Here is a 21,558-nt window from a genome sequence, read left to right as displayed (position 1 = left end):
TCGTTTTTTTTTGCAGCTGGTACATTCGTTTCGCTAGGATGATATTTCAGCTCCGCTTTATCTTTGCTAGAATTTAGATCCATTTTGGATTCTTGGATAGTCTCCAACTCGTTCTTTTCGGCAGCTGGTACATTCTTTTCGCTAGGATGAGATTTCAGTTCCTTTTTTTTTTCGCTAGGATTTATATCCAATTTTTATTCTTGAATAGGTTGCTCCTCGTTTTTTTCGGCAGCTGGTACATTCTTTTAGCTATAATGAGATTTAAGCTCCGCTATATTTTAGCTAGAAGTTAGATCCATTTTGGATTCTTGGATAGTCTCCACCTCGTTCTTTTCGGCAGCTGTTACATTCGTTTCGCTAGGATGAAATTTCAGCTATTCATTTTTTTAGAGAGGATATTGATTCTTGTTGGATTCTTTTAGATTCTAATGTTAATTATTTTAGGTAGCAGTTACAATATTCTCGATAGGATGAGGTTTCCGCTCCGAATTTTTTTCTATAGAATTTATATCATTTTTGAATTCTTTGATAGTCTTCTCCTCTTTGTTTTTGGCAGCTGGGTCAGTCGTTTTGTGAGTATCATATTTCATCTACTATGTATCTTCTCTAGAAATTAGATCCAGTTTGGATTCTTGTATAGTCTCCTCCTCGTTCTCTTGGGCAGCTGGTGCATTCTTTTTGTTAGGATGAGGTTTCAGCTCCTTTGTATTTTCCCAAGAAGTTAGATCCATTTTGGATTCTTGAATAGTCTCCTCTTCGTTCTTTTTGGCAGCTGGCACATTCTTTTCGCTAGGATGAGGTTTCAGCTCATTTTTAGTTTCGCTAGAAGTTAGATCCATTTTGGATTCTTGAATAGTCCATCCTCCCCGTTCTTCATGGTAGCTGGCACATTCTTTGTGATAGGATGAAGTTTTATCTCATTCGCAATTTTGATATAAGTTATATCACTTTTTGATTCTTGAATAGTCTCATCTACGTTCTTTATTTCAGATGTCAGATTCGCTGGGACATGAGCAATTTTAAGATACTTTTTTATTTTCGCTAGACGTTAGATACAGTTTGGATTATTTAATAATATCCTCATCGGTCTCTTCGGCAGCTGGTACATTCTGTTTGCTAGTATGAGGTTTCAGCTCCTTTTTATTTTCGCTAGAAGTTAGATCCATTTTGGATTCTTGAATAGTCTCCTCCTCGTTCTTTTTGGCAGCTGGTACATTCTTTTTGCTTGTATGAGTTTTCAGCTCTTCTTTATTTTCGCTAGAAGTTAGATCCATTTTGGATTCTTGAATAGTCTCCTCTTCGTCCTTTTTGGTATCTTACATATTATTTTCTTTTGTAGAAAGTGACATCTCCTTTTTTCGTGTGCTAGAAGTGAGATTCAATTTCTATTGTTGAATCTTCTCAACCTCGTTCTTTTTGGCAGCAATTAACTTCTGGCTTCTCATGTGATGTGTATTAGACTTTTCCTTTTCGCTAGTAATTATATCCAGTTGGGATTGTTAAATAGTCTTCTCATCGTTCTTTTTTTAAGATGGTACATACTTAGTCTAAGTACGATATTTCAGCTCATCTTAATTTTCGAGAACAGTTTGAGGAAATGTGTGCTCGCGAATTCGCCCTTCCTAGTATGGTCCGGCTTAGTTTTCTCTCATGACTCATTGGTGATGTTTCCTCTCCTTTATATTTTCGGAATAAGTTACATCCGATATGACTACATGTATATGCTCTACTTCATCCTTTTCGGCATCTGTAACCGTCCGGTTTCTAGTGGGTACTATCAGCTCCTCTTCATATTCGCTAGAATTTGGATCCATCTATGAGTTAATAAGCTTTTTAAAATACCACCAGACTGCTATTCCAGCACAAAAAACTGGAATCACTCCTTTTATCATTTTTAATATTTCATAAAACCTCTCTTGTTCCTCTCTATTTCAAAAATCAGGCAAATTCTCACGGTTTTTTAGCCTTTTATGGGTAAAAAGAAGCTTAATAAATCATATATACTTGGAATCAACTTGCAATATACTTGGAATCAATAGTTTCCTCCTCGTTCTTTTTGGCAGCTGATACATTCTTTTTGCTAGGATGAGATTTCAGCTCCTCTTTATTTTAGATAGAAGTTAGATCCGTTTTGGATCATTGAACAGTTTTATCCTCGTTATTTTAAGCAGCTGTCACATTTTTTTTTGCTAGGATTAGATTTTAGCTCCTCTCTATTTTCACTATAAGTTAGATCCATTTTGGATTCTTGAATAGTCTCCTCCTCATTGTTTTCGGCAGCTGGTACATTCTGTTCGCTAGTATGATATTTGAGCTCCTCAATATTGTCGCTTGAATTTTGATACAATTGCTATTATTGTAGATGCTCCTACTCTTTATGCTCGGAAGCTTGTTAATTCCTTTTTATAGTGTGATATTTCTGTTCCTCTTTATTTTCACAAGAAGTTAGATTCAGTTTCGATTCTTGAACTGTCTCCTGTTCATTCTTTTCGGCAGCTGGTACATTCTTTTCGCTAGGATGAGATTTCAGCTCCTCATTATTTTCGCTAGAAGTTGGATCCGTTTTGGATTCTTGAATAGTCTTCTCCTCGTTCTTTTTGGCAGCTTATACTATGATTGTGATTATTTTCTATGAAGATAAAAAGTTTCACTTTAATTCTAAATTTTCTTAAATTCAGTTCCGACCTTTCTCAAAGAGATGAAAAAATTTAAAGTTCTGTTCCAAATATTTTCCCGGAAGAAGAAAAGTTCAAATTTGATTCTGAGTTTTCTCAATGAAAATATAATAAGTTATTGATCTATTTTATTTTCCCAAAATAATATAAAAATTTTCCACTTCATTTCAGATTTTTCTCAAAGACATAAAAAAATTAAAAGATTATTCCAAATTTTTTATAGAAGATAGAAAAGTTCAAGTTCTCTTCTGAATTTTACCAACGAACACAATTCAATTCTAATTTCTCCAGAGAAAATAAAAACCTTCCACTTCAGTTTTAAGTTCACCTTTAAGACAATAAAATTTATAGTTCAGTTCTAAATTTTTCCTTAGAAGATAGGAAAAGTTATACTATGATTGTGATTATTTTCTATGAAGATAAAAGGTTTCACTTTAATTCTAAATTTTCTCAAATTCAGTTCCGACCTTTCTCAAAGAGATGAAAAATTTAAAGTTCTGTTCCAAATATTTCCCCGGAAGCTGTAAAGTAAAGTTGTGGATGAAAAGGATGGATGCTTCAACTTGTAAAATGGATTTAGGAAGGACATTAAGAAAATAACTTGTTCTGAAGTACCCTTTAAAAAGTATTGCTTGGTGTTGGAGCATTCAAAAAGGTATTATAGTGAAGTTGTGGGTGAAAAGGATGGGCACTTTAATTTTGTAAAATGGGTTTAGGAATAATATTAAGAAAAGAAGTTGTTCTGAAATTACCTTTGAAAACTATTGCTTGGTGTTGTGCTTTCAAAAACCTGTAAAGTAAAGTTGTGGGTGAAACGGATTGGTACATTAATTTGTAAAATGGGTTTAGGACGGTCACTAAGAAAAGAACTTGTTCTGAAATACGTTTTGAAAAGTATTTCTTGGTGTTGTGCATTCAAAAAGCTGTAAAGTAAAGTTGTGGGTGAAAAGGATGGGTACTTCAATTTGTAAAATGGGTTTAGGAGGGACATTAAGAAAATAACTTTTTCTGAAATGTCTTTTGAAAAGTATTGCTTGGTGTTGGGCATTCAAAAAGCTGTAAAGTAAAGTTGTGGATGAAAAGGATGGGAACTTCAACTTGTACAATGGGTTTAGGAAGGATATTATGAAAAGAACGTGTTCTGAAATGCCCTTTGAAAAGTATTGTTTGGTGTTGGAGCATTCAAAAAGCTGTAAACTAAAGATGTGGGTGTAAAGGATGAGTACTTCAATTTATAAAATGGGCTTAGGATGGTCATTATGAAAAGAACTGGTTCTTAAATGTCCTTTGAAAAGTATTGCTTGGTGTTAGAGAATTAAAAAAAGCAGTATAGTAAAGTTGTGGGTGAAAAGGATGGGTACCTCAACTTGTAAAATGGATTTAGGATGAACATTAAGAAAAGAACTGATTCTGAAATGTTTTTTGAAAAGTATTACTTTGCGTTGGAGGATTCAAAAAGGAGTATAGTAAAGTTATGGGTATAAGGAATGAGTACTTCAAATTCCAAAATTGCTTTAGAAGGGATATTAAGAGAAGAAGTTGTTTTGAATTGCCATTTCAAAACTTTTGCTTGGGGTTGGCGCATTCAAAAGGCTTTAAAGTAGACTTGTGCGTAAAAAGGATGGGTACTTCAATTTGTAAAATGGGTTTAGGTGGGACATTAAGAAAAGAACAGGTTCTGAAATGCCTTTGAAAAGTATCGCTTGGTGATGGAGCATTCAAAAAATCAATAGAGTAAAGTTTTGGGTGAAAACGATGGCTACTTCAAATGCCCTTTGAAAAGTATTGCTTGGTGTTGGAGCATTCAAAAAGCTGTAAAGTAAAGTTTTGGGTGTAAAGGATGGGTGCTTCAATTTGTAAAATGGGTTTAGGATGGACATTATGAAAAGAACTGGTTCTGGAATGCCCTTTGAAAAGTATTGCTTGGTGTTGGAGCATTCGAAAAAGCAGTATAGTAAAGTTGTGGGTGAAAAGGATGGCTACTTCAAATGCCCTTTGCAAAGTATTGCTTGGTGTTGGAGCATTCAAAAAGCTGTAAAGTAAAGTTGTGAGTGTAAAGGATGGGTACTTCAACTTGTAAAATGAGTTTAGGATGGACATTATGAAAAGAACTGGTTCTGAAATGCGCTTTGAAAAGTATTGCTTGGTGTTGGAGCATTCAAAAAAGCAGTATAGTAAAGTTGTGGGTGAAAAGGATGGCTACTTCAAATGCCCTTTGAAAAGTATTGCTTGGTGTTGGAGCATTCAAAAAGCTGTAAAGTAAAGTTGTGGGTGTAAAGGATGGGTACTTCGACTTGTAAAATGAGTTTAGGATGGACATTATGAAAAGAACTGGTTCTGAAATGCCCTTTGAAAAGTATTGCTTGGTGTTGGAGCATTAAAAAAAGCAGTATAGTAAAGTTGTGGGTGAAAAGGATGGCTACTTCAAATGCCCTTTGAAAAGTATTGCTTGGTGTTGTGCTTTCAAAAAACTGTAAAGTAAAGTTGTGGGTGAAAAGGATGGGCACTTCAATTTGTAAAATGGGTTTAGGACGGTCACTAAGAAAAGAACTTGTTCTGAAATGCCTTTTGAAAAGTATTGCTTGGTGTTGTGCTTTCAAAAAGCTGTAAAGTAAAGTTGTGGGTGAAAAGGATGGGTACTTCAATTTGTAAAATGGGTTTAGGATGGTCACTAAGAAAAGAACTTGTTCTGAAATACGTTTTGAAAAGTATTGCTTGGTGTTGTGCATTCAAAAAGCTGTAAAGTAAAGTTGTGGGTGAAAAGGATGGGTACTTCAATTTGTAAAATGGGTTTAGGAGGGACATTAAGAAAATAACTTGTTCTGAAATGACTTTTTAAAAGTATTGCTTGGTGTTGGGCATTCAAAAAGCTGAAAAGTAAAGTTGTGGATGAAAAGGATTGGAACTTCAACTTGTAAAATGGGTTTAGGAAGGAAATTATGAAAACAACTTGTTCTGAAATGCCTTTTGAAAAGTATTGCTTGGTGTTGGATCATTCAAAAAACTGTAAAGTAAAGTTGTGGGTGTAAAGGATGGGTACTTCAATTTGTAAAATGGGTTTAGGATGGACATTATGAAAAGAACTGGTTCTGGAATACCCTTTGAAAAGTATTGCTTGGTGTTAGAGCATTCAAAAAAGCAGTATAGTAAAGTTGTGGATGAAAAGGATGGCTTCTTCAACTTGTAAAATGGGTTTAGGAAGGACATTAAGAAAATAACTTGTTCTGAAATGCCATTTGAAAAGTATTGCTTGGTGTTGGAGCATTCAAAAAGCTGTAAAGTAAAGTTGTGGGTGTAAAGGATGGGTAATTTAACTTTTAAAATGGGGTTTAGGAGGGACATTAGGAAAAGAAATTGTTTTGAAATGCCATTTGAAAAGTATTACTTGGTGTTGGCGCATTCAAAAAGCTGTAAAGTAAAGTTGTGTGTAAAAAGGGTGGGTACTTCAATTTGTAAAATGGGTTTAGGAGAGACATTAAGCAAAGAACTGGTTCTGAAATGCCTTTGAAAAGTATTGCTTGGTGTTGGAGCATTCAAAAAAGCAGTATAGTAAAGTTGTGGGTGAAAAGGATGGCTACTTCAAATGCCCTTTGAAAAGTATTGCTTGGTGTTGGATCATTCAAAAAGCTGTAAAGTAAAGTTTTGGGTGTAAAGGATGGGTACTTCAATTTGTGAAATGGGTTTAGGATGGACATTATGAAAAGAACTGGTTCTGAAATGCCCTTTGAAAAGTATTGCTTGGTGTTGGAGCATTCAAAAAAGCAGTATAGTAAAGTTGTGGGTGAAAAGAATTGCTACTTCAAATGCCCTTTGAAAAGTAATGTTTTTTGTTGGAACATTCAAAAAGCTGTAAAGTAAAGTTTTGGGTGTAAAGGATGGGTAATTCAACTTGTAAAATGAGTTTAGGATGGACATTATGAAAAGAACTGGTTCTGAAATGCCCTTTGAAAAGTTCTGCTTGGTGTTGGAGCATTCAAAAAAGCAGTATAGTAAAGTTGTGGGTGAAAAGGATGGCTACTTCAAATGCCCTTTGAAAAGTATTGCATGGTGTTTTACTTTCAAAAAGCTGTAAAGTAAAGTTGTGTGTGTAATGGATTGGCACGTTAATTTGTAAAATGGGCTTAGAATGGTATATAAGAAAATAACTGGTTCTGAGATTCCCTTTGAAAAATTTTGATTGGTGTTAGAGCAATAAAAAGTACAGTATAGTAATTTTGTAGGTGAAAAGGATGGATCCTTCGATATGTAAAATGGGTTTAGAATGGACATGAAGAATAGAACTTGATCTGAAATGCCTTTCGAAAAGTACTGCTTTGTGCTGGGCATTCAAAAAGCTGTAAAGTAAAGTTCTGTGTGAAAAGGATGGGTACTTCAATTTGTAAAATGGGTTTAGGATGGACATTATGAAAAGAACTTGTTGTGAAATGCCCTTTGAAAAGTATTGCTTGATGTTGGAGCATTCAAAAAGCTGTATAGTAAAGTTGTGGGTGAAAAGGATGGGAACTTCATGGGTTTAGGAGGGACATAAAGAAAAGAACTTGTTGTGAAATGCCCTTTGAAAAGTGTTGCTTGATGTTGGAGCATTCAAAAAAGCAGTATAGTAAAGTTGTGGGTGAAAAGGATGGGTACTTCAACTTGTAAAATGGGTTTAGGACGGTCATTAAGAAAAGAACTTGTTCTGAAATGCCTTTGAAAAGTACTGCTTGGTGTTGGATTATTCAAAAATGCAGTATAGTAAAGTTGTGGGTGTAAAGGATGGCTACTTCAATTTGTAAAATGGGTTTAGGACGGTCACTAAGAAAAGAAGTTGCTCTGAAAGAACTTGTTCTGAAGGATGGCTACTTCAATTTGTAAAATGGGTTTAGGACGGTCACTAAGAAAAGAACTTGTTCTGAAATGCCTTTGAAAAGTATTGCTTGGTGTTGGAACATTCAAAAAGCTGTAAAGTAAAGTTTTGGGTGTAAAGGATGGGTACTTCAATTTGAAAAATGGGCTTAGGATGGATATTATGAAAAGAACTTGTTCTGAAATGCTCTTGAAAAGTATTGCTTGGTGTTGGCGCATTCAAAAAGTTGTAAAGTAAAGTTGTACTTGAAAAGGAGGGGTACTTAAATTTGTAAAATTGGCTAGGGATGGACATTATGAAAATAACTTGTTATTAAATGCCTTTTGAAAAGTATTGCCTGGTGTTGGGGCATTCAAAAAGCTGTAAAGTAAAGTTGTGGGTGAAAAGGATGGGAACTTCAACTTGTAAAATGGGTTTAGGAAGGACATTATGAAAATAACTTGTTCTGAAAAGATATAATAAAGCCTTAAAAAAGTATTAACAAAATTGTGGCTCAGGGGGCCCTTTTGGGTGGCGGGGACCTTTGGGGACCGGGGGCTTCCTTCGGGGTTGGGGTGGGGGGTCAGAGCCCTTTGGGGTTGGGGTAGGGACCTCACGACACTGTTCAAATGGAACTTGTGCATTATAACGACCACAGAGTTTCACCCTCAAATTCTCTTCTAAGACCTCTTCTAAAATCATCTTTTAAAATGTCTCTAACTGTTTCGCCGAAATAATTCCCTAAAATGTCTAAAACGGTTTCACCCAAATAAACCCTAAACGTAATTTCCGCGTGTTCCTTTTGTTTTTGGCATCCCTGCGCTGTCAAATTTGAAATTACTAAGAAACCCTTTCGTGAATCAATAATTCCCCTAAGAAACAAGAAATTAATTCCCCTTTCTTGGCAAATCAATCAACCATGACATCATCTGTCAGACATTAAAAAACTTCGCCCCGGAAACAATTCTTCAGGTCAAACTCCAAAGATATTAATAAAATTTGCCCTGGAAACAATTCTATTGTAAATTTTATTTGATGCTTTTCTCGGATGTCAACATCAATTTATGTCTGTTTTTTCATTCTCACTGACAAAAACCATAACAACAACGACAAAACAAGATCTTCAAAGAAGTTTCATTGACTCCGGTACCCGTTAAACTCAATAATCCAGAAAACATCCATCAAAGTGAGAAAAATACTGTTTTTCCGTTCTCACTGACAAAAACCATAAAACAGACATAAATTAATGTTGACACATAACAAAACATAAGATAAGATAACATAACATAACAACAACAACGACAAAACAAGATCTTCAATGAAGTGTCATTGACTCTTTCCCCGTTAGACTCAATAATCCAGAAAACATCCATCAAAGTGAGAAAAATACCCTTTTTCCATTCTCACTGACAAAAACCATAAAACAGGCATAAATTAATCTGTTTTTCCATTCTCACTGACAAAAACAATAACACAGACATAAATTGATAAGAAACAACCATAAATGTGAGAAAATTCCTGTTTTTTCAAGTGAGAAAAATTCTGTTTTTTCATTCTCAGTGAGAAAACCATAAAAAACGTGGTCATGTTCGGAGTAGCGCCCCCCTTTCTACTGCTCTTTAAGCTAAAGTTTGAATTTTGTTCCAATTCTTTAAAAATGACCGCTTAATCAAAAAGGCCGTTAATTAGAATAAATAGCTCTTATGAAAGTACTAAAAAATCTTTGGCTTAAAGAACGAGGTATTAACTTGGGGGAGAACCCCCTCATATACGTAATAGTTTCTGTTCATTTTAAGTTCTAATGTTGGTTCTTACTTTCAGTTGAAAAACTTGTTTTTTTAAATTTAATTTCTGATCGTATTTTAAATAATGCTTGGAAATCCGGTGCCCCCTTCATACAAATGTCCCTTACCCCCAAGAAACATCCTCCACGGAAAGATTCTCCCGAGTAACCCCCTCTTTTAGCCCCCCCCCCCTACCAGAAAAAAATTCTTCCTGAAAATGTCTGTATACTTCCCAATAGCCAATACAATATTTAAGCAATGGGCAAAGTTCATAACTTGCAGCCCTTCCCCTGGGAACTCTGGGGGATTAAGTCATCGTAAAAGACATATTTATTAGATTTTCGACTATGCTGAACAAAATGGTTATCTCAAAATTTTGATTGGGTGACTTCGGGAAAAAAATGAGCGTGGGAGGGGGCCAAGTTGCCCTCCATTTTTTTTGGTCACTTAAAAAGGGCACTAGAACTTTTAATTTCCGTTCCAATGAGCCCTCCTACAATGTTCTAGGACCACTGGGTCAATACGATCACCCCTGGGAAAAAGAAAAAAAAAACATCAAATAAACACGCACCCGTGATCTTTCTTCCGGCAAAAAATGCAAAATTCTACATTTTTGTAGATATGAGCTTGAAACCTCTACAGTAGGGTTCTCTGATACACTGAATATGATGGTGTGATTTTCATTGAGTTTCTATATATCTTTTAGGGGGTCTTTCCCCCTTTTCTCGAAAATCAGCCAAATTTTCTCAGGCCCGTAACTTTTGATAGGTAAGATTAAACTTGATGAAACTTATATATTTGAAATCACAATTAAAATTTGATTCTTTTGATGTATCTATTGGTATCAAAATTCTGTTTTTTAGAGTTTCGGTTGCCATTGAGCCGGGTCGCTCCTTACTTACAGTTCGTTACCACGAACTGTTTGACTTATACATAATATTACCCATTATGACAATGATAATGAAAAAGCTAAGCTATTTGCCACTCTTTCTGTTAATAAGCTAACATCAAATAATTGTAGCAAAATGCCCCCAATTCCTATGAACCCAAGTTACCACTCTCGTCCAGGAACCGAGTATATAACCCGCCCAATCTCGATCCAGGAAATGAACAATGTAATTCATCATATTAGGACCAAGACTAGTAGCAGCTATGACAATATACACCCTACATGGATAAAAAATCTCACCCCTTCATATAAACAGGAAATTCTAAATTGTTATAATCTTGCTTGGGCTTCATCTATGTTCCCCAATATCTGGAAATGTTCGTCCCTCCTACCAATCCTAAAGAAAAATAAACCCAAAAATAACCCTGAGTCCTATAGGCCTATAATGATTACTCCTGTGATGGGGAAAATAATGGAGAAAATGATATAATACCGACTCCTCTGGTTTGTTGAAAAATAATATGATCCCTCACACTCAAACCGGCTTCAGGAAACACCATTCCTCAACAGATGCTTTCATATTGTTAACAAATGCAATAAATGAATCATTCTCGAAAAATAATGTCCTAGTTGCATTTTTCCTAGATTTTGAAGGGGAATATGACAATGTGAACCACCAAATCCTTTTAATTAAACTTGCAAACCTTGGACTACTCCCCAAGCTAGTATCTTTTATAAAATCTTTCATAGAATTGCGAAGTTTCATTGTTTGTGTAGGTTCAGCCTCTTCACCCCAAAAGACAATAACCAAAGGCCTTCCTCAAGGAGCATTTCTCAGCTGCCTCCTCTTTGCCCTGTATCTCTGGGACATTAACCTCCCCCACACGAATCTACAATATGCTGATGATCTGGTACTATGGTCATCTGGTAACACCTTTGAGATTGCACAGTCAAAGCTGCAAAAGTCACTTTTCCAATTTGAAAAATTTTGTCAACATTCAGATTTACCCATTGCACCTACCAAGTCAAAAATAATCCAGTTTCACCGAAAGCGAAATTATGTTAATGAAAGACTAACTCTAAATGGAACAACTGTTCCAGATGATGATCATATTAATTACGGAGGTCTCATGCTTGACCAAAAACTTTATTTCCACCTCCACATTTCAAACACAATAAAAAAATGCTATAGAAAAACAAGTATACTAAAAAGACTTCTTTCCACACCCTGGGGTTGTAAGGAGAAAACCTTAATCCAGTTTTATAAATCACATATAAGACCCCATATTGACTATGGGCTCATCGTCTATGGTGCATGTGCAAAGACCCAGATTCAAAAAATTGAAACAATACAAAACGATATAATATGTCTCATATTCGGTCTTAGGAAACCCACAAGCACCAAGTTTCTGCTTATGGAGAGTGGATTAACAACAATAAGGGAGAGACGTAGCTTTCTTTTGATAAAACATCTTACAAAAATTGAATCAAATAGCTCACACACCCTACATAATTGGTTAAGAAATCCAGCCATGTATAGAGACATTGCAGATGAGTATGCCGATATTCAGAAGAAGTTCCCTGTATTCGCAAAGTCTATTGCACCTACTTTCCCCCAATCCCCTCCATTGAGTTGGTCAATCCCCATAATAAATACTGATTACTCAAAGTGGACTAAAGATTTAACCCCCATTGCTTTTGTCCAGAAGAAATTCGCTGAACTTAATACAATTACTTATAAAAACCATTTCCAATTCTTTGTTGATGGGTCCAAAATGAATGAGAAGGTAGCAAGTGGTGCTTTCCGTTTAGCCCTAGATGGTTGGCCAATAAGAGCAATCTTCGGCAATCTGTCATCCTTCATCCGCACAATGCGCCCTAGCCACCTCAATCTTTCTTTCATTATAGCCGCAGAGAGCGATATTGAACCACATTTTTCGTATAGCCTATTGGTTGAAATACGGTCAGTCAGCCGGGTTTCCAGAACAATCCTTAAGCAATTTCTCTGGAAAACATCTAGCAAATCTTCATCTGCTTTTCAGAGCGTCCATCCTTCAGAGCCATATTTGCCGACTGTCATCACTGTAGCTTCTAATATTCTAATCCTGGTTTGCAGACTTATCTTCCTATTCTTCCAAACTTTTTTTAACTGTGAAAAACACCCTGAACCTTGGCTAATCTGCTTTTGACATCGTCACTGCTCCCACCATCTTAAGTAATATTACTACCAAGGTAAGTGAAGCTGTCCACCTGATCAATCTTTTAATTACCCAACTTCACCTTTTCATCTTCACTTATTCCTAGCCTTAGTGAGTTAGTCTTCTCAACATTAATTTTCAAACCTATTCTAGCACCCTGAACTCGCAAAACCTCTAAAACTTCCTTCTTCATTTTGCTCACACTTTCATCTAAGAGCTTAAATCATCAGGATAATCTAAGTCAAGGAGACTTGTTCCTCCCCATTTGATTCCGTGGTCTCCCATTGCCTTTCCTGTGCTCCTTAAGACAAAGTACATTAAAATAATGCATATAAGGGGGGATAGAGCTCAACCTTGCTTAACTTCGGATTTAATACAAAACCAGCTGCAAGCCTCATTTTCTACCTTAACCGCAGCAGTGTTATTCTCGTATATAGCACTAATCACTTTAATGTATTTGTCTGGTATACCATACAAGGATAAAACCTTTACTAAAGCTCATCTATCAACAGAATCGAACGCTTACTCATAATCTATAAAACTGAGGACCAAAGGTGTTTGAACACTCAGGCACTTCTCAATTATTAACCTAAGAGTGAAAATTTGGTCGACACATCCTTTACCTTTTCTAAAACCGCACTGTTCTTCTCTTAAAGCTTTGTCTACGGCACCTCTCAGTCTAAAAAGTATCATATTACTAAGTAATTTACTACCTACAGAGTCCAGACTAATCCTTCGATAATTACCAAACTCACTTTTATCACCTTTCTTGTAAAGTGGCTTGATTAAGGTTTTCCTAAAATCGTTAGGTACTTCCCCTTTTTCAAAAATCATATTCATAATCTTCAGTAACTTATTTCTAACCTCAGAGTAACCATATTTAAAAAACTCATTTGCCACCCTATCATTACCTGGAGCCTTGTTAGTTTTTAGTCCTTTTAGTACTGTCGCTAATTCTTCCTCACAAAACAAATCTTCCTTCACATCCAATGTATCACTAACTTTTTCATTTTCCTCTATATCTCTTCCTTCAACTCTATATCGGTTAAGCAAATTCTAAAAATGTTCGGCCGATCTTTCTCTAGTTTTTTCCTTATCGCTATTTGCAGCGCCTCTCCTATCTGTAACTTGGCCAGGTCCTGATTGACTAATCCCTCTAAATTTATTAACATACTAATACAAAATTTTACTATGATGCTGTCTAGCTGCATCTTTTAGATCCACAGCAATTTCATCCATAGCCTCCACTTCACAACTCCTTAATTCAAATTTTAATACTTTCGCCACTTTCTTTACATTCCTTTTGTTATCAAATGATCTATCACTAAGGTAATTCTTGTACAAGTCCTTACTCCTTTCTATCAAACGTAAAGCTTTTTCACTAATATTCTTAGCTGCAGTTCTAGCTTTAGTTCCCTAAGACACCTTCAGCAACTTCACAAATTATTTTTTTAAACCTATTCCCACCATTTTCCACATAATCAGATTCTATACTCTCAGTTTTACTGTTCAACAATGACTGGAAATTTTCTATCACACTATTATCATGGAACCCTACCACACACAAATTTCCCGGACTGTAGTTATCGTTTTAATGCTTTAAATTCAAATTAACCCTTTACACTACTAGATGTTGATATATACCTTTAACATCAATAACGGCACTCCTATATACCCTAGTATCTTGCATTGATCCTGCCAGTCTTTGGTTTACAATAACATAATCAATAAGGTTTGCTGTCTTACCATCACGTGGTTACCATGTTAACTTATGAGCCTTTTTATGACCAAACACCGTATTGGTTATAACTAGATTATTATACCTACAATTGCAGAAGTCTGTATCCATTACTGTTTTCTTTTCCTACACCAAATTTACCTAGGCTAGGATACCATCCATCCTTATTTGTATCTACATTAGCGTTAAAATCTCCAAGTAAAAACATCATATTCCTACCTGAGACCCTGCCTAGTTGCTCCCGTAACTGTAAGTAAAATTCATCTGAGTCACTAGTATCTCCCTCAGTCGGTTCTACGGGGGCCTATACTACTAAAATTGATACCCTGCACTTTTTAGTCATAAAATGAGCAATTAGTATTCTGTTATTAATACCTTCCCAGCCTATACAAGACTTAGCAGCTTCCTTATTCATCATGAGCCCTACTCCCTGTCTATTCCTTCCTGCCTACCTTCCTGCCTGAGTAAACAAATTCTATATCACCTAATTTCATGCTTCCTACCCCTGGGATATGAGTTTCTGAAACTCCTAACAAGTCCAGTTCGAATCGTCTGAATTCGTCAGTCAAAATATCGATACGATGGTAATTTTTTAACGTCGTAACATTCCAAGTTCCATTCTTTAAATCATTGAAATTATTTTTGCCTCAGGAAAAGCAATGATCCCCGATACCAGTGCAGGACGGAGATCACATATCTTCTCAAGGCTACACCGAAGTGCTTAAGCTGGCTTAGAACCGGACAGCAAGAAGTCCCTGGGACCTCCATGAATGGGTCTTTTTGCAATCCTGGGCCCATCTTGGCCACAACATGGTTTTCAGCACTTGGCGATGCTCTTCTATCAACAAGAGTCGAAATCCTGCACAGGCAATATCAAGCTTATTACCTCCAACTCATTATATATTCATGCCTACAAATATTATGCTACTACGGGGAGGTAGCCCATAATAGATAAATTAGCTAGGAAGAGGTTTTTATCCCGAAGACGCCCGTCCAGACATACCAAGCCCAGAAGAATTGTCCATTTGTCAGAATCCCGTGCGAATGCTGTGTCGTTTACTAGGCTATAATTACCTCGAGGGGGGCCACTCCTCAAGTAGGAATAGAGTTGACCGCAAGGTTTCCAGTCTTGCAGGTACCCCGATAGGGTCGAGGCAGCCCTTTGCAGAGGTCGTTGTCCATAGACCTGGATCTTACGCCCTGTCGCAGTTGTCCTCCTATAGAGGATCCTTCCGTGATGGTGTTCTGCATCACCATGCAATTTAACCCATTACTGGGAGAAGGTTTGTAACTCCTGGGACTTGTGGACAAACCATTGGGCCCTTTTGAGTGTACATCTGAGGGGCCTTCTTCCTCCTCTGCCCGTATTTATGACCCCGGGTGAGGGTGCCCGAGTTTCTATTATGGACCCCCAGGGACAAGGTGTCCCCTTGGTCCGTGCCTTCTGTGGAGGTACCCTACATATGTGCAGGCGTTCCCCTATCGCTACCTGGGGACACGCTGAATGGCCTGGGGGAGGTCAACTAATATGTAGCCTAATTTATTGATTCACTTTAACATTAGCTTGTAAAACTAATGTAAAATTAATGTCTAGCCTAATTTATTGATTCAGGTCCCGGACCACTCTCCCTCCTTGGTACGTTCCTTTCTTGTAATTCACGAGAAATTGAATTGAGTGTAATTTGTTTTCAAAAAGTGTGAGTTACCACAGCTGTATCTATGTATAACAGCATGAAAGCACACCAACACAATGTTTGACCCACTTGAAATATTACTCTCAGGTTCGCACTTTCAATAAAGAAGTTGGAAGGTGGGCCTTCTCAAACCGAGTTATCAAGGAGTGGAACAACCTCCCCCAAGAAGTGGCTGTGGCTGACTCTCGCCCACGTTTCAGAGACATACTTGATCAATGTCATTACCGTGGCTTCCAATAATCTAGTTATTGGAAGTTGGGATGTTTTGGCGTTAAAATGAACTGTTTGAGACTTCTGCCCCCTCCAACACGCCTATAAAATTACTCTCCACTCCTCCTTCATAATAGCAGATGCGCACTTACACATCATTGCATATAATTCTACAAAATATGAAGCAACTTAGGTTAGTTAAATGAAGCGTTAAAATAAACATCAGAAACATTTTTTTGTAATAGGAAGGGGTGTATTCCCCTACCGCATCCTTATTCAGGCTTAGTCTAGGTGAAGGGAGATGGGAGATTAATTTTCAGTTTGCAGACGTATATTCCTGTTCTTCTGAACTTTATTCAACTGTGAAAAAACTGCGCCTTGTCTATTATACTTTTCATACCTTCGCTGCATCCACAATATTTGCTAACAATACTACCTAGGAAAGTGAAGCTATCTACCTGATCAATCTCCTCATTATCTAACATCACCTCTTCACCCTTGTTTATTCCTAGTACAAGTGACTTAGTCTCGTTGCCATTTATTTTCAAACCTATTATGCACTCTCAAAACTTCAAAAAAAAATTTGCTAACAATTTGTAAAGTTAAAAAAAATGTTAGTTACACATTTTTGTGTATACACTGTTAGTTACACGTTAACACACAAAAGTGTGTGTTAACATTTTAACACAAAAAATGTGTTAAAATGTTAGTAAATTTTGCTAACATTTTCGTCCAGGACACTTGAATATTTGATGGTGTTACTCTAGGGGAGGGTATTACTGGATTTTCCCTCCCACTAGAAGGCTGAATGAGTAAACAGTACCAATAGAGGAGCTCAGTTTTCGCTGGTGCCTCCCCCCTCAAACATTAATTCTGTATTTATACCTGTCCAGAAACCAACTGAAACAGAAGTGTTCAATAAAGAAGAAAAGAAAGAAGTATGGTAAGCCTAATAGTTGTGCAACTATTTTACAAAGTTCAGTTCAAGCCAGGGAGTATGGGTAACTTACAAACGTGGGAATTGGCGCTAGTGTCGACAAAGAAAACATTAACACCATGTAGTATTTTGCGACACTTGCCTTTTTTTACGTTGTAGTAATAAGAATAGTTAATTTAATTTGTATAATTAATAAAATTAGTGTAATAATAACTGTCTTATCTCAGTTTCTGGCAAAAACACGTTTAATAAGCTTGAAAAAATGCCAAGCGTCGCCAAATGCTGGATGTCGTTAATAGTTTTAGTGTTGCCGAAACTAGCGCCACTTTCACTCTTGTAAGTTATCCATACTTCTAAGTTCAAGCCTTAATAGATGACTATTTGTATTTTCGGTACCTGAGTGTAATATTAACTGTCTTATCTTAGTTCCTGACAGAAAAACGTTTAATAAGCTTGAAAAAATGCCAAGCGTCGCCAAATGCTGGATGTCGTTAATAGTTTTAGTGTTGCCGACACTAGAGCCACTTTCACTCTTATAAGCTATCCATACTGTTAAGTTCAAGCATTAATAGATGACTATTTGTATTTTAGGTACCTGAGTGTAATATTAACTGTCTTATCTCAGTTCCTGACAGAAAAACGTTTAATAAGCTTGAAAAAATGCCAAGTGTCGCCAAATGCTAGATGTCGTTAATAGTTTTAGTGTTGCCGACACTAGTGCCAGTTTCACTCTTGTAAGTTATCCATGCTGTTAAGTTCAAGCATTAATAAATGACTATTTGTATTTTAGGTACCCGAGGATTCGGTTGAGGCACTAAAAGTTGACAGCATGTCCCTACAGGAATCGGGTGATAAAAAACCTAAAGAACCTATTGTAGATGAAGAAGGTTTTACTTTGGTGACGAGAAGCAAGAAAAAATAAAATAATTCTGAATTTAATTGTGTTGAGTTTTTTAGTTTATAAATGGAGTCCTTCCATGAAGACAACAATGGAAGAAATTTCCAACGAAAATATACTATTTCGAACATAATGCATCAATTATCTGGTGAAAAAAAAATTCCAGAATTGGTTTATTCTACTTGTTATGGTTCCTCCGTTGGAAACATTTTAATGAAGTTAAAATAGCACCATTAGATTCCTTATTTTATACTCTTTCCGAGTATCATAGTCGCTTTTGAAAAATGCGACCCCCCACCTCTCGATGGTTCATGTTAACAATGAAATTCTTATTTGGAATAAGTAACATGCTTCTATTAATCAGATTGTCATGTTTCCTTCCAATGTTGATGTCCAGCTGATCTTAAATTCTTTTGCAATCATATAGGCCTAATGTTTTTGACGGAATAAGAAACCCATTAATACAGAAAAGGGAAGGATCAAGAGATTCAAACCAACGAAGGAATAAAGTATTTAGGACTATATCCGGGACCATCAGAGGGAATGGGATCCATTGTCAGGAAAGTGCCTACGATCTTTTGAAAGGGCAGAAAAGAAGGAATATAGTGCTGCTACGTTGGTACTTTTATTGACAATTTGTTTCAGAGGAGCTGTAACTCTTTCCAGCGAAACAAATCGTTTTGTTTTTTTTCGTTTCTTTGTTAGCATTCTTCCAAAATTCTGTGAAATATCTTCGTGAGTGTACGAAGTGTAGAGTCAACTAGGTGGAATACGAAAAAAAGCTTCTTATCTTTTTGAGTTTATAAAAAAGGTAAAGAATATGGCGTTAGACCTTACAGTCCTTACCGGTGGTGGTGACCTCCATTTCGTGGCCCTTCAGCCATTAAGTGCAGTGGGGGTTGGGGCCAGCCATCCTATGCTTTCGCACACCCTTCCTTTTTACCTTCTCCAGATTTCTCCAGGTACCTATTTAGAGCTGGCTTGACTCTGGCTGGGAAGGGGGGTAAGTCACACTACTTTAAAAATACCCCCCTTTCAAAATAAGCAATGAGCGATTTGAGTTTACAGAATCAGTTAAATCGCATTTTATTATGGAATTAGTGATAATATCTCTTTACATTATTGAGTATTTAGCGCATTTTTTATACGTATTCTTCCTTGTTTGGGGGGAATTCTTTGATGAATGTCTTGGAGTTTAGAGTCAATTAGGTTCTCTCTAACCAATCTTTTCTAATATCCACATTTCTCCGAAAAGTAAACAATCAAACATACTTGATTCCCCCATGTTTTAAAGCAACAGGGGCGCTTTGAATCTTGATATCTCAGTTGTTGATTCTGAAAAAAGTATTAGTTAGGACCAAATACTCTAGTTAATAATTTGCAAAGTTGTACGTTTATATATATACGTTTGCGACATTATAGCGTATGCGCTATAAGCTGCTTAAGAGAAATTCGTGGAGGATAGCATTATCTATTGAAACCCAACCGAAACCTGGCAAATACAGAAGGGAGGATAGGGAGAAAGATGAGTTATTTTTCTCAGGTCAGAATGCATGACACGGGCTGATCTGTTTTTAAAATGTGAATAATCTGGAAAAAATCGTCTAATTGAAAGCATAGTTAAACAAAATTTATTTATTGTTTGTTTGATTGGCCATTTCGAAGGAAATTACCGGGTTTTTTCTTCAACACTTATCTCATCTTATCGAATAATTCCGGGGGTCAAATACCCCTACTCCTGCACCCTCCTTCCAAAGCATGCTTGTCCTTGATATTCTAATAGCGTAATATCAAATGATAAATTACTAGAATATTCCATATATGTGTCACTTTTAAGTTCAGCTTTATTCGAATCTAAAGATAATTCTTATTGAGTGATAGACTTCGTATGTCTTTAATTATGGTATTTTATTAATTAAAGTGTCTTTGTCGGTAAATGGATTTTATTTTTTTCAGTTTGACACCTGTTACTACCAAAAAATGTTTGGAGGTATTTTTCAATAAAAATTGAATTCCCACTTTTTAATTTTCTTAAAGATATGCCCATGTCTGTGTGTGCTTCCACTTTTCAGACAACCAAAGTTAATTTTCACTGTCCTTAGCATTTTAATTGCATGGTATCAGACGATAAACTGCCAGAATCTTCAGTATCCGTGTCTCTTTCAAATTCAGCTTCTTGGAATCTGGAGATAAATTTGATTCAGCGGGACACTCTAGTGTCTCAAATTACTACTTAAAGTACCTCTGTAATTTTAAAACTGCTACAAAAACACCTTTCCATTGTTAGATCCTCTCTTTGAAATGTGACAGATTCCTCCAAAAAAAATACTTGGGAAATGCGTTTGTCCTAACATATACTATTGGGGTAGAATTTTGACGCAAAATACTGAAATTTATTGATTGCTTTAATGGTAAAGAATCCAGACGTCAAAAAAGGAAGGAAACTCCAGCCCTTATTTTAGTATTTTTAACCAGTCTGTAAAAAAATAACTCAAAATTTTGTTTAATTTAGTGCTATGACTTTATCGAAAAAATTATTGATCTCGGCCGAAAAATCTCTTACCCTTCTCTCAAAAATTTTGTTGTGAAGCCTCTTCATTTAACTACCAGGAAGATCTAATACCTATGGAGATTATAGTTAAATTTTTATTACATTAAGGAATATTGCGATTTGGCTGTGCCTTATGATGAGACACGAGTTTTTTATATCTAATGGTAATTTCATGAAATGAAAACCTATAGCCTCGCTTACAGATAAAGTTTCGGTCAAACTCTTCTTCCTGGGGTAGTGATTTCATATCACAGTGGTTTATTTAGGTTCGTAAAAAATTGTAAACTTGTTCCAAATGGTGGTGGCGTATAATCTGATGTGTTCCAAACTTATGGTATTGTTGGCTTTATATTATTTCTCTTTTACCATAGGCCATGGTTATAATCTATGTTATTTTCGTCTATGCACTTCTCATGGTAGTATTTGTTGTAGAAACTTGGGTAAAGGATGCGGCACTAAACTCTTAAAGTCTAAACCGGCAGTGCTGATCTCCGTCTCAAGGCCCTTCGGCCGGGAATTGCAATGGGGCCAGCCATCCGGTGCTTTCGCACATCCTTCCTGTTTACCTTCCCCAGATTTCTCCAGATGCGCGTTTAGAGCTGGGTTGACTCTAACTAAGCTTACAGAGTCACGCCACTAACTCCGTCCCAAACCAAATAACTGGCCACACCATGAATCAAACCCTAGCCCTTGCGCCCATTTTAAAAATAATCAAAAGTGTTTGGGGGGCAACCAGACCCCCACCAAGGTACCTCCATCCAGAGATATCTGATGAAAATTTTGAGATAGCCATCTTGTTCACTATAGTTTGTTCATCATATATGGTTCTGAGATTATGATGAAATTATCCTTAATGATTCAATTTTAATAACTAGAAATATTAACATTTCAATGTGACTGGCCTAAGTAAAAAACGGTTCTAGGTGTTTACCCCTACCCCCAAAAACACAGCCCGAAAATCACCCCCCCCCCCCACACACACACACGCCCCGTGGAAAGTAACCTCGGAAAATACACACACATCCCGCAGAAAAACAGGGTTTTCCATATTTGAGAATGTTATTTGAGCAGTTTTTTTTTTTTTTTTTTTTTTTTTTTTTTTTAGTTGAGAAATGTTCAGAAAAGTCTACTGATAAAATTTTTGCCAGACAATTTGATA

The 21,558-nt window shown here is 36.4% G+C and overlaps 1 protein-coding gene across 1 annotated transcript in view; it reads left to right on the top strand.

The window, feature by feature from the left end:
• Positions 1–17,971, top strand: part of LOC148943274 (pre-rRNA-processing protein TSR2 homolog) — a 111,470-nt gene extending 93,499 nt beyond the window's left edge. Inside the window, exon 4 of the mRNA XM_089101402.1 lies at positions 17,741–17,971. Coding sequence (XP_088957528.1) covers positions 17,741–17,872 — 132 coding nt within the window. The 3' untranslated portion in view covers positions 17,873–17,971. The remainder of the gene's footprint in view (positions 1–17,740) is intronic.
• The last annotated feature ends 3,587 nt before the right edge of the window (positions 17,972–21,558 follow it).

Source organism: Artemia sp. Qi Xiang Cuo, chromosome 15, assembly GCF_049724085.1.
Source record: "Artemia sp. Qi Xiang Cuo chromosome 15, ASM4972408v1, whole genome shotgun sequence".
Classification (NCBI taxonomy): domain Eukaryota; kingdom Metazoa; phylum Arthropoda; class Branchiopoda; order Anostraca; family Artemiidae; genus Artemia; species Artemia sp. Qi Xiang Cuo.
This window is presented reverse-complemented; position numbering and strand designations above follow the sequence as displayed.